The following is a 12,217-nucleotide window of genomic DNA, read 5'->3' as shown; positions in this document are numbered from 1 at the left end:
TTTGAAAGGGTGCAATTTTAAAATGGTTGAGAAAAAACATAGGTATGGGGGTGATTTGTCGATAAAATTCATCGTACTATACGTGGTTAACGGCTCCACTATACGTGGACAAATACATTGTAAGTATAATCGTTAAAAGCGCTGCCAATTTATATTCGTTTGGTTGTTCTAAGGTTTGATTCTAAGCAAATCCGTTTGAACGTCAAAAATCACAGCAAGTATTCTACTAAATGCTACGAATATTCGGTATTCGGCCACTTTGTCAAATGTTCGGCATTCGGACAAATACTTATTACACTTGCCTATAAGGGAAAATTGTTGAGTTAAAAGTGCATCGGAACCGTTAAATGCTTTTATTTATAACAAAGCAAACATAGGCGACCAGTTTTCACAATGTGACTTTAAATAGCACAGTTATTTTCACGCATTTATTACTGAATTAATCTCCGGTTCTTTCGATGTCTATATAGTCACCTTACTACTGCATCAGATCACGTCTGCGTGTTGCATTGTCATGAACATTACGGTGGTATATTGTATATACGAAGGGAAGCAGTGTGTAATAATAAAGAAAACTACGTATTACTACATACGAAAACTATTTTATTTCATAATTACTGACAAGATACTTACAATATCCACACAATAAACTAACACACTTCGATCCGTGCCCACGTCACAATATAAACATTATGTTCAAGGAACGATGTCGATTTATAAACCCTATAATATTCAACACTAAGTTTAATTTGCCCCGGATGGACAAAAATAATTCTTAATTATCACCTTCAATGGTATATTATGACCACAATATACCAATAACTTTGAAGAAAAAATATCGCTCATATGTATAAACGTTTTATTCCGCATTTTGTAGAAATATTTCATTTCGGGTGGTTTTATGAATTTGTACATTTCTGCTGTGATAGATGTAAAGCTCAAATATACTACGTCTGCGGCGCATTGGCATGCGCGTGAGCGCCCAGGCGGCCCGGGTCCTGACTCGGGTAGTGCAGGGCCGGCGCCGGCGGCGGCAGGCCGGGTCCGGGCGGGGGCAGGCCGGGGCCGGGCGGGGGCAGGCCGGGGCCGGGCGGGGGCAGGCCGGGGCCGGGCGGGGGCAGGCCCGGGCCGGGCGGCGGCAGGCCGGCGCCGGGCGGCGGCGGCGGCGCGCCCCACGGCCAGCCCGCCGCCGGCCCGTAGTGGTGCAGGTTGAAGAAGTCGTTGGGACGGTGGGGCGGCGGCATCTACAAAAATACGACGTTTAAAATCTAATGAAGTGTGTCTAAGCTTCGTTTTAACAGATACTATGAGTTTGGCAAATTTACCCAATAATACTGCTTTTTCACTAAAATTATAGATCGATTAGACAAATTAGGGCAGAGAGGTTTCAGATCGACGACGAGTAAGTGATTACCGACCGGCTATTTTCTCACGCAAAAAAACACATCTACTTACAAGTCTTGTATGAATGAAAGAGAGGCATATATTTATCGCTGATAGCTGTTTACACTTCCACCGATTGCTTTTGCTAGTAAAACACATTTAAAAAAAACGGACAATTACAGAATATACAGTTATATTACCTGTGGTGGAAATGGATGCAGGAAGGCAGGCGCCGGCGGCAGAGCGCCGGGCAGGCCGGGCACGGGCTCCAGCGCCGGCAGCGCTTCGTTCTTCTCGTTTGTACCTTGACGTCCTAAAACACGAGGTGAAGTAAAGAAAAATGAGTACAAATATGTTCGACTTTTTCTGTTTTAGTCGAATCGATTCATTTTATTTAAAAAAATCTGGCGAGTGAGACCCCTTACTAATCTACTCGACTAAATTTTTGGTGTTCATACACGTTTAGTAACTAAAATACTCGCCACTTGACTAAATTAACGTAGTCCGAAGCAGCCTTTCATATTATAACATTGCCAACTCACTCGTCTGTAGTGTGAACGATTTTTAGTCAGTTGACCGATTTTAGTTAGCTAAAATACCCGCCACCACTTGACTAATTACTAATTTTATTGCCATCATTTTCTTTACCCTGCTTTGCCTTTGTTTTGCCCTAGAGCATTTGTAAACTAAGTTATCTGTATGAGGGGGCGAAGTTTAGCTTAACCCTTTACCAGGCCAAGGGATATATTTCACCCACATCTTATATCGGTTACCGTAGTCAGGTTTTAACTCCAAACCACCTACAAAATATTTTGTCAATCCCTGAAAATATTATTTTATGATCTTCATTCACAACACGCTTCTAAATTGCGTAATATATCTTTGGCAGCCGTTTAAATTCACTTGAACGCTAATTTCAGTAAACTACGGATAAATTCGAACACTTTTCATAATTTATATGAAACAGAAGTACATAGGTCGAACAATTTTTTGATATTTTGTAGATTTTGAGTGTTGAAAGCTAATGTAATCGGAAACATTGCTAAATATTCATGCATTATTGTGTATGACCAGAATTAGGATGTGGGTTGACATTATCCCATGGCCTTATTAGAGTTTAACTGTGTGGGAGCTATATTTCCCATGGCCCGGTAAATTGTCTTGTCATGTCATAAAAACTCACGTAAGTAAGTGATTTTTTTTCAGTGATTGATATAATGTTTCGTAGGAGATTTGGAGTTAAACCTTGACTATTATAACCGATATAAGATGTGGGTGGAATATATCCCTTGGCCTGATCAAGAATATAATAAGACAAAATCTAGTATGACAGTTCATTACTTAGACAGGCGATGGGATAACCTTAACCCACATTTTTATTTCTGGTTTAAAGGAAGATCTCCGACGTTCATAAATACATTTTTTACAAGGCGTTCAATACGGTTGCAACAGCATATAAAGTACGTATTAAGACACGCTGGTTCTTCGGGGCCTGGTAAAGGGTTAAACAACAACAACTAATACTGTCCCTATTGTTTGTCTCATAACCAGCTTTTAACCTTTCCATTAATTATAAATAAATAAGATGAAAAATCCTAGATGCATCCTACTTGGTTATCTGCATGTGGCGAGGCCGAGGCTCTCGATTAAAAAAAAATATTTATATAGAATTTTGGCTTCCTGTATTCTTTTAATAAATAAATAAAAACATAACTCTTCACAGTTTACACAATACACAATCTTCGAAATAATCTACAATTCTCTGCCAAGCCTATTGAAAAGTACTGTAAATACTATTTCAATTTTATGCAACAAGAGAAAAACTGCAACATGACTTATTTGAAAATTATATTCAAAGACCAGTTGCATAGTTCTCATTTTATTAAAAGGAATAGGAAGGGAAAGAAGAAGAATAAACAAAGTCATTCATCATAAGGATAATAAGATGCCATCAAATTCCAGTAGTCACAGCAACAAAACTGCTCCAACCTTACCTTGAGATTTGCCCCATTTGATGGTGAGCCTCTTGCCGCCTATGACCAGTCGGTTGAAGGTCTTCTCGGCCGCGTGTTCGGCGGCACTCCTAGTCGTGTACTGCACGAAGGCACATTGTGCTCGCGGCACCAAAGTTAGCGACCTGCCGATTAAAAGTAAAAAATACTTAAATTCCTATTAGATTTAATAAAATTAATCTTACCCTGAGCTAAGCATAAGCGGTGGTGACCGAGTGGATATGACGTCCGACTTTCAATCTGGAGGTCGCGGGTTGAAATCCTGGCTCGTGCCAATGAGTTTTTCGGAACTTATGTACGAAATATCATTTGATATTTACCACTAGCTTTTCGGTGAACGAAAACATCGTGAGGAAACCTGCATAGATCTGTGAAGAAATTCAATGGTGTATGAGAAGTCCCCCCCAATCCGCATTGGGCTAGCGTGATAGCCCGAGCCGAGATACGCGTCATACTCGTGAACGGGTGCTGGGGGCCTACCGCGAAAACCGAAATTCGCAAATTGCGGGGATCTTTCTCTTTTACTCCTAATAAGACGTCATTAGAGTGACAGATAAAATGCCCGCAATTGACGAATTTCGATTTACCCGGTTTTGTGGAGACTGGTCTGTTTAAGTTAACTTTATTTTTGAGTATAATTACAGTGAGACACCTCATACGGTTCTCGTATGTTTCTTTTATCCTAATGAATGTTTTAATTATACGGAATTTTGACTCTTAGAGAGTATACACTTCTAAGTATTATTTGATAAAAATCATTTAGTTCTGAAATTTAGAGATATTTAGACCTCTAACTAATTTTTTTTTGTATCTGTTTGTGTTTTTTATTATTACTTTTTTTTTGTAATTCGACATTTAGAGACTTTATACATCTCTAAGTAATAATAATATTTTACTTACTTTTTCTTTAAACAATAATACTGTAGTTTGCATTAATATTTTCAATGAATTGTATTTTATAATTGTTGTTGTGCTTGTTTTTGCTTGTATGTAAATTCCATGTCGACGTGTAAAAGTGCCCTTGTGGCCGATTTGCTGAATAAACGTTGAAGTTGAAGCCCTCTCGCGCATGAGAGGAGGCCTGTGCCCAGCAGTGGGACGTATATAGGCTGAATTATTTTTTATTTTTTTACCTGAGCTAAAAAAAGGACCTTATAGGGTAAGCTTCGTCACTTAAATTTAATGATCTAAAACCATTTTAAATAAGAACAATACAATATCTAACTATTCAACAGTCGACATCAAAAGTACCAGAAAAGAGAAGTAGTAGAGATATGTCTCTATATTATGTAGAACAATTACTGTGGCAGATACTTTTGAATGCAATCTGAATATATCTCAATTTGCAAGAGTACATGTAAAAGTAGTAAAGTTAAGTTGTCAGGCGGGCCGTATGCTTGTTTGCCACCTATATAGTATAAAAAAAAGTATTTGAGGGTGGCACATAACTCTAGTGAATTGTTTCATTGCTACTTTTGATACTGACTGCCCGCAAGTTAAAGTCAGACCAGGATAAGTTGGCAGCAAATTTGATAGCCCAGAATGTGCAAGTGTCAAGTAAACGTCATAATTTCGTAGAAGTTTGATGTTTTAAATGACCCGTGCACTGTGTCTGGGTTATCAATATTGCTGCCAACTTATCTATGTTTGACTCTAGTCATGCAACCAGACAGGTTTAAAGCATAACTGTCGAAGGCTGATGAGTGTACGAACAACAGAAACATATGTAAGAGTCTTATTGAGGCTCATCAGCTAAATAGCTGCTCGCCTATAATTATATAACAGTATTATTCTAATACTGTCAAAAAAGATTGGTCCAAACCTTATTTCTCCATACTGGTAGAAATGTCCCCTCAACTCCTCCTCGGAGATATTATCGGGCAGATTGCCCACATATAGTGTTGTGACCGTTCTGTCCTCGGGTGGTGGCAAAGCTGGCATGGCAGCAGCGCGGCGCATTAGCTTCTCGGCGACTGGGTCATTCACACCATAGTATCTGTCAGGAAATTATAAGGATATTTAAACTGTTAAATCATCTTAACAACAGCAGAAAGATCATGCATACTATCAAATATATTTCAATGGTTATTGCAATGAACATGATATTTACAAAATGGTGAATTACAATATTGTACAGTACAGTATTATATGAGTAGATACTTTTGCGGTACTTTAAGCTTGCCACTGCTTTCTAATTACTAAACAAAATTACAAATGGACAAAACAGTGAATAAATGTACAAACAAATTTATAAATGTGTGCGTAAACTTGCTACTCTAATACATAAAATATAATTTTATAAAAGTCACCCTATGATATGTTGTAAGTATAAAATGAAATATAAAAAATAGAGTGTACCTGTCTTTGATATTCTGATCAGCCAATGGATCATCAGGGTCAGTAGGCTTTTCATGCCGGTACGGGCACTCCTCTCCTCTCCGGCACTCCCCTTTCACCCAGAATGAACACACATGTGGCCTATTCCTTTTGTAATATGGTGCAGTTCGGGCCAACCTCAACAACAGATCAGAAGCACCCTTCGACTTCAGAGCAGAATTACTCGGTTGAGTAGAATCAAATTTAGACATTTGACTATCTAAGTTCTGAATATAGTACTCTTTATTCACTTCATTTCGAGGTAGATCATCTTGTATCTTAAGAGCTGCATCTCTTACTTGAATAGGCAGCCCATATTCTAAGTCCAACAAGCAAGTTTGACAAACATTCTTCAATTTGGAACATGTTTGACAAATTTCTGTTTTCTTAAATCGCATCCTAGACCCTGGGCACCAACGGAAGACTGTAAATGGTCGAGCGCATATTTTACACTCTTTGCCATACTTCTCTTTTGTCTGTAAAGAATTTAATCATATAATAATCTATTCATGATAAGTGGTAACCTTATTTGCAGTTAATAGTGATAAAGTAACACGTTACCATACGAATATACGGATTGTCTCCTAGGCATGTTTGGCACAAAATTGGAAAGTCCTGAAAAAGAAAATCATAATATTAATAACTATTTAACTGATCTGAACTGAATATGTATAAAAAATATGGTTTAATCTTACCGAATCTTCCCAATTCTGTCGATTGTAGGTGTTCGTTGATTTGGACACAGCCATTTTCAGATTTTAAAAACACCTTTTCCTTTTTACTAACTGTAAACTAAACAAAAAGAAAGCTTTTAAGTAAGTTATAGATATTATCTTTGATAATTAATCATCACTAAGCAGAAAATAGCGCATCGAAATAAATAAATCCTATACGCATTCACAGAAAAGAAAGAATGCCAAATTCTCACAGCATCATTGGCAGCAGTGGCAGGCCCAGTGTTTCCAGATGAGCGGAAAAAAATTATCGTAGGTATTTGAGTGTCAGAATCAGAATATCGGTAAAAAAATTATTGTACGCCTACCAAAAAGTCACTACCCCTAAAATGTCTTGCAAAATAAGCTTACATGTCCAAAGTATAATCAAAGAAAACACAATTTTTGTCTAAATTGCGCAAATATTTTTGTGATAAATCTAAACAATTTACAGAAAATTTCGTCATTTTTGACTTACACCAAGGAGCCGAACACCCAAAAGGTGCTAATTTTAGCATATTTCTGAGGAAGTTAGGAAAAGTGTCGGGGGAAGATATTGCTTTTAATACTAGACTTTTTGGGTGGCAACTTTCAAGAGCTGAAATTATCGTACTTTTGCGTACGATAATGCTCTTTGGAACGTACATCGTTACCGGGGCTATAAACAAGAAAATCGCAGTTCGTCAATTACGGGCATTTTTATTTTTCTCTATCACCCTAATTAGGTCTTTGGGAGAGTAAAAGATCCCCGCAATTTGAAAATTTCGGTTTTTGAGGTAGGCCCCCGGAGCCCAAATAATCGTACATGTACGATAATTATCGTATGCCTGGCAAGACTGGGCAGGCCATGAGGCCACAGATACGTCAAAGTTCTTTATGGTTAAAGCATTTTATTCATGATTAACATATGCCAGTACAAATGCTGGAACGTCTCGTAGCCGCTTAATTAAACCTGTGGATGTATAGTACATTCTTTGGTCCTCAGAAATATAAAGCAAAGTATCCAGAATTTACTTTCTCTATGGGTGACAAACGTCAAAGCTCAAAGTTGACATGAATTGGAATGGAAAGTGCTTGTTTATTTTGTGAATTACGGATTCAATTAAATAATTATATTACAATATTTAATTCCTGTAGCATTTATTGAAAGCAACAATGTCGATCACAACATTGGTAAGTCGCTAGCAAGTTTAATTAAATTATGTTTTAATCCGGCAAACTGAAGCAATATGCTTTAAATTTTGTTATTTTGCAGTATTATTTAGAATTAAAGAAAGAAAATGCGCATGAAGACTCAATCTGGTGTTGTGGGTGGAGTAGAATAGGCCATGAAAAGCAGAAACCCGCTGATAATGGGGAAAATACTGAGAACTCACAGTAAGTTAACCTATTGTCTTTACTATAGATATCTTGTAATTTAAACATAAGTCAAGACTTACCAGTATTTTAATTGAAATATAATATGTTTTCAGGGACTCAAACCATTCTCAAGAAGCAGTAGAAGATTATATCATCACTGGAGGGTTGGATGATATAATTAAAATTTGGCAGTTAGAGAATGGCAAGCTTGAATTAAGGCACCAACTGGAGGGACATTCCCTCGGCGTCATATCCGTGGCTGTGAGTCCCGACGGTAAAAGTGTGTATTATTTCTGTCTTCTTTTTTATTTATACAGTAGAATCCGTTTATTATGACATCGAAAGGAATTGACAAACACGTCATAATAAGCGGACGTCATACAAAACGTTTTGTGAAATGAAAAACCTTTTTTATGTAAATATGTATGTACTTAAGTATTTTAATACAGAAACATAGTAAATACATATGTCTACATACATATTAAATCAAAATTGTACATAATCAGCACATTATAACACATACAAGTGTATTTTTTACTGCAAGAAATCTGTAATTTTTCATTAAACCTTCAAGCGTCAATTACTCACTGAGATTCAAAACAAAAACGAGCCACGTGCCGAACGTCGTCGGGAATCAACGAACATTACCGGAGGTGTAAAGAATCATGTCGGTCATTATAACCGGACATAATTTATTAAAAATGGGTCATAATAAGCGACATGTCACTGTAAGGGAAGTCATTATATCCGACTTTTTTATAAAGAATTTTATATGAAAACCAAACTTCGTGGTGTAATTACGTCATAATAACCGGTGGTCAATATAGGCGGAGTCATAATAAACGGATTCTACTGTATATTTTTTGACACACATGTGAAGCAGATGTGAACGTGTGAAATGGGACTGGGCTGGTAATATCACTGAGTGGGAGCCCCATGAGTCTAACCGAGGAGCTGGTAGACCTTGTTGACAATTTGGACTCCTTCTTGAGAGGCTGGCCAGATATAGCACTAAACAGAGATGAGTGGAAAACTGAGTGGGACACAGTGGGCTCTGAATAATAATAATATACATGTGAAAATATTGAATGTTTAATTATATTATGATTTACAAACTCCATAGAAGTACATGTGTTTATAAAAAAAAAATCTGCATGTAGGCCTCAAGGGCTATTTTATAAGTTAATACATTTACAGTAATATCATATAGTGACATCAAAAATACATACCAATGTTTATAAATACAACAGCCAATAGCTGGGAAAACATTACATTGTAATAATCTTAAAACTAAATAATTACTAAAAAATAACAGTGATGTACAGTCTTTATAGTTAATAATAAATTACATTTGGAGGTGTAAAAGGCCTTGCCAATGTCAGAGTCCAATTAATAATTCGACACATGATATTTCTATAGTTGGCTCAATAGAAAGTTTAACTATGTTGTTTCTTTCCTTTCATTTAAATTGTCTTTTAAGTATGATCAGTGTGCCTCAGTGAATGGTCAACATTCTACTGAGAGAGCTAACTATAGTAACTATATCATAATTGTAAATTATTATTTAGAATGTTAAAATAGTTTAATGTTTACATAAAAGAACCACTTCTTAGTTTGTGGATTGTAATTTTCATGATTTTATACCCAATCTTACATCTCGATTTTATTTATTACAATCCTTATAATCTGAATTAAATACAGCTAAAAATCTTGTAGATATAATTTCCATGCATTTTTTGTATTAATCAAATGCATTATTTACAGCATTAGCAAGCAGTTCTCAAGACTCCTCCTTAATCCTATGGGACATTGCATCTGGTGAAAAACTCAAGACGATGGAACCGGGCTCCTCTGATGTGTGGACACTGGACTTCTCACCGGATGGCAAGCATGTTATCTCTGGCAGCAATGCCGGGAAGATCCTCATATTCAATGTGGAAAGTGGCAAGCAGGAACAGACATTGGATACTAGAGGAAAATTTACATTGAGTGTGGCTTATGTAAGGCAATGGTTTAATTTGATGTTAACTAACATACTTATTAAGTTAAATTTGTACATTAATTATATTTTAAGTTTATCTGTATATATTTTAGTCCCAATACAAGCCACTCTCCCATGTTACTTTTTCCTTATTTGTAAGAAAAACCTAAAACTCCTCTTTACTTGGCGGGTCCACACAGAACGAGCAGACCGAGGCACGTCTACACTGGCCGGTTTGTGCGTGAGGAAATTGCCTCGCGCATATGCTCGCTCTGTGTGGACCCGCCTATTGAAAAGCTATTTCCGAAAGCTTGTAACTTATTAAAACGAGCAGAGGTTGCTGAAAAAATAGGAACAGGGACTATTAAAACCTCCATGAAAGATATGTCTATGCATTAGTCAATTAAAGTTGCAAAATAATAAAATTGTATACATCTTTCAGAGTCCCGACGGCAAGTACATAGCCAGCGGTGCGCTAGACGGCATCATCAACATTTTCGACGTCGCACAAGGCAAGCTGGTGCATACGCTAGAAGGCCACGCCATGCCCATTCGTAGTCTGTGCTTCTCTCCCGATTCGCAACTACTGCTAACTGCCTCCGATGATGGCCATATGAAGCTATATGATGTGTAAGTACAATATTTTTTATGTCTATGTCTACAACCAAAAAACGACTGGTAAATGTCGAATATTTCATACAACATAAGTGTTAAAACCTGAGAACAGAACATACGTATTGGAATCTAGGCTATGTTGCCAAAAACCTAAAAAGTGAATTAAAATTGCAGTGTCCACGCGAACCTGGCCGGCACATTATCAGGCCACGCCTCATGGGTGCTATCTGTCGCGTTCTCCCCGGACGGCAAGCGCTTCGTGTCTAGCAGCGCCGACAGAACCGTCCGGGTCTGGGACCTAGACTCCATGCAGTGCCAGAACGTCTTCAAGGACAACAATGACCAGGTATGATGTCAGTTTTTTTTCGGACATCAAGCACTCGTATTAAGCAGTGCCGACCGGACCGTCCGGGTCTGGGACAAGGACTCCATGCAGTGTCAGAACGTCTTCAAGGACGAATAATGACCAGGTTATGATATGTCAGTTTTTCTCCGGACATTAAGCTCTTTGTATAGCAGTGCGGACAGGACCGTTTGCGAGTGGGACCTGTATTCCATGTTGAGCCATAACGTCTTCAAGGAAAGAAATGACCAGGTATGATATGTCAGTTTCTCTCCAGACATCAAGCTCTTCTTATTCAGCAGTGCCGACCGGACCTTTCGCGAGTGGGACCTGGGGGCCTACCGCGAAAATCGGAATTCGCAAATTGCGGGGATTTTTCTCTTTTACTCTCACTAAGACGTAATTAGAGTGACAGAGATAAATGCTCGCAACTGACGAACTTCGATTTACGCGGTTATAGGCCTGTATTCCATTATAGTGCCAGAAAGTTTTCAACAACAATAGGCAATTTCCTCACGCACAAACGCGCGTTTTCCTCGTCTGAGCGCGCCGCCTCGGCCGAGGCACGTCTACACTGGCCGGTATGATCGCTCTGTGTGGACCCGCCTAGTGACCAATGTTATGTTAATTACTCTCCGGTCGGCAAGCACTTCGTAACCAGGAATGTGGACCGGTTTATTCCAAAATAAACTGAGCACAACTTAAGAGATTATTTAGCTACATATATATCAACTCGTTTGCACTTCTGCTGGTGATTGTAATTTTTAAAATATTTTTGTTTTTCTTAAATTTTGTTTCCTTATTTTTGTTTTGTCGTGTGTATTCAATTAATTTAACTAAAATATTTGATTTCTGTTACAGGTTTGGGGAGTGAAGTTCAATGCAGATAGCAACAAAATAGTATCTGTTTCCGAAGACAAAAGTTTAATCATTTACTCGTGTCCATTATAGCTTGTATATAATTAAGTAATAAACAATTTTATAATAAAGTTGAGCATTTTCCGTTTACTTAACATATATAGAGGGTGTAAAAAGGCAGCGCGAACGTGCGTCATTTGAAATAAAATATTTACAGCAGCGCGAACGTGCGTCATTTGAAATAAAATATTTACAGTAGCACGTGGGCGGGAATGAGCAGTTTCCGTGCATATGTCGAAACTTTAAAGAGCCATATGTACTGTAAAACGTTGTAAGATACACGTGCGAATAGGTAACTCCCTTCTATCGTGTTTTAATTTATCACCACTTATTGCGAATTTCCTATTTTCTGCACTTGTATCGTAATGTACTATTATGGCCTGCGCACTGGATAGCCGATCCGATAGATATATATAGGTTGACAAGTTTCAAAAGATTCTGGGGAAAAAAACTGGCGTATAGGCTATAATGAGTGTTAAATGCGAAAGGCAGGCCTTAGAAAGCTTATTATAGATGG

The 12,217-nt window shown here is 37.8% G+C and overlaps 2 protein-coding genes across 4 annotated transcripts; one reads left to right on the top strand and one right to left on the bottom strand.

Moving 5' to 3' along the window:
• Positions 1–582: 582 nt before the first annotated feature.
• Positions 583–6,736, bottom strand: LOC133526911 (pre-mRNA-splicing factor RBM22). 2 transcript variants are annotated; one of them, XM_061863766.1, is made up of 8 exons: positions 6,700–6,736; positions 6,467–6,563; positions 6,333–6,386; positions 5,754–6,247; positions 5,218–5,391; positions 3,378–3,520; positions 1,584–1,696; positions 583–1,244 (listed from the first exon to the last, which is right to left on the bottom strand). In XM_061863766.1, the coding sequence occupies exons 2-8, from the start codon at positions 6,518–6,520 to the stop codon at positions 948–950; spliced, it is 1,329 nt and encodes a 442-aa protein (XP_061719750.1). In that variant the 5' UTR covers positions 6,521–6,563; positions 6,700–6,736; the 3' UTR covers positions 583–947. The 2 variants fall into 2 exon arrangements, with proteins under 2 accessions (XP_061719750.1, XP_061719749.1); XM_061863765.1 differs by lacking the exon at positions 6,700–6,736 and having other exon boundaries at positions 6,467–6,687.
• A 765-nt stretch (positions 6,737–7,501) lies between these two features.
• Positions 7,502–11,770, top strand: LOC133526785 (superkiller complex protein 8). 2 transcript variants are annotated; one of them, XM_061863536.1, is made up of 7 exons: positions 7,502–7,657; positions 7,740–7,861; positions 7,957–8,117; positions 9,608–9,843; positions 10,267–10,454; positions 10,614–10,785; positions 11,644–11,770. In XM_061863536.1, the coding sequence occupies exons 1-7, from the start codon at positions 7,640–7,642 to the stop codon at positions 11,731–11,733; spliced, it is 987 nt and encodes a 328-aa protein (XP_061719520.1). In that variant the 5' UTR covers positions 7,502–7,639; the 3' UTR covers positions 11,734–11,770. The 2 variants fall into 2 exon arrangements, with proteins under 2 accessions (XP_061719520.1, XP_061719519.1); XM_061863535.1 differs by having other exon boundaries at positions 7,503–7,657; positions 7,957–8,123.
• The last annotated feature ends 447 nt before the right edge of the window (positions 11,771–12,217 follow it).

Source organism: Cydia pomonella, chromosome 17 (assembly GCF_033807575.1).
Source record: "Cydia pomonella isolate Wapato2018A chromosome 17, ilCydPomo1, whole genome shotgun sequence".
Lineage (NCBI taxonomy): Eukaryota > Metazoa > Arthropoda > Insecta > Lepidoptera > Tortricidae > Cydia > Cydia pomonella.
Note: the sequence above shows the minus strand (reverse complement) of the source record. Positions and strands in the feature narration are given on the sequence as shown.

What these genes read in the sequence shown, in the direction of transcription:
- LOC133526911 (XM_061863766.1), bottom strand. Translation starts at nt 6,520, where the DNA reads ATGGCTGTGTCCAAATCAACGAACACCTACAATCGACAGAATTGGGAA. An exon ending in GACAGAATTGGGAAGATTCG is followed by an intron (nt 6,387 to 6,466) that starts GTAAGATTAAAC and finishes TTTCTTTTTCAG; the next exon opens with GACTTTCCAATTTTGTGCCA. An exon ending in TACCAGTATGGAGAAATAAG is followed by an intron (nt 3,521 to 5,217) that starts GTTTGGACCAAT and finishes TTTAATCGGCAG; the next exon opens with GTCGCTAACTTTGGTGCCGC.
- LOC133526785 (XM_061863535.1), top strand. An exon ending in TGTGAGTCCCGACGGTAAAA is followed by an intron (nt 8,124 to 9,607) that starts GTGTGTATTATT and finishes CATTATTTACAG; the next exon opens with CATTAGCAAGCAGTTCTCAA. An exon ending in CATATGAAGCTATATGATGT is followed by an intron (nt 10,455 to 10,613) that starts GTAAGTACAATA and finishes TTAAAATTGCAG; the next exon opens with TGTCCACGCGAACCTGGCCG.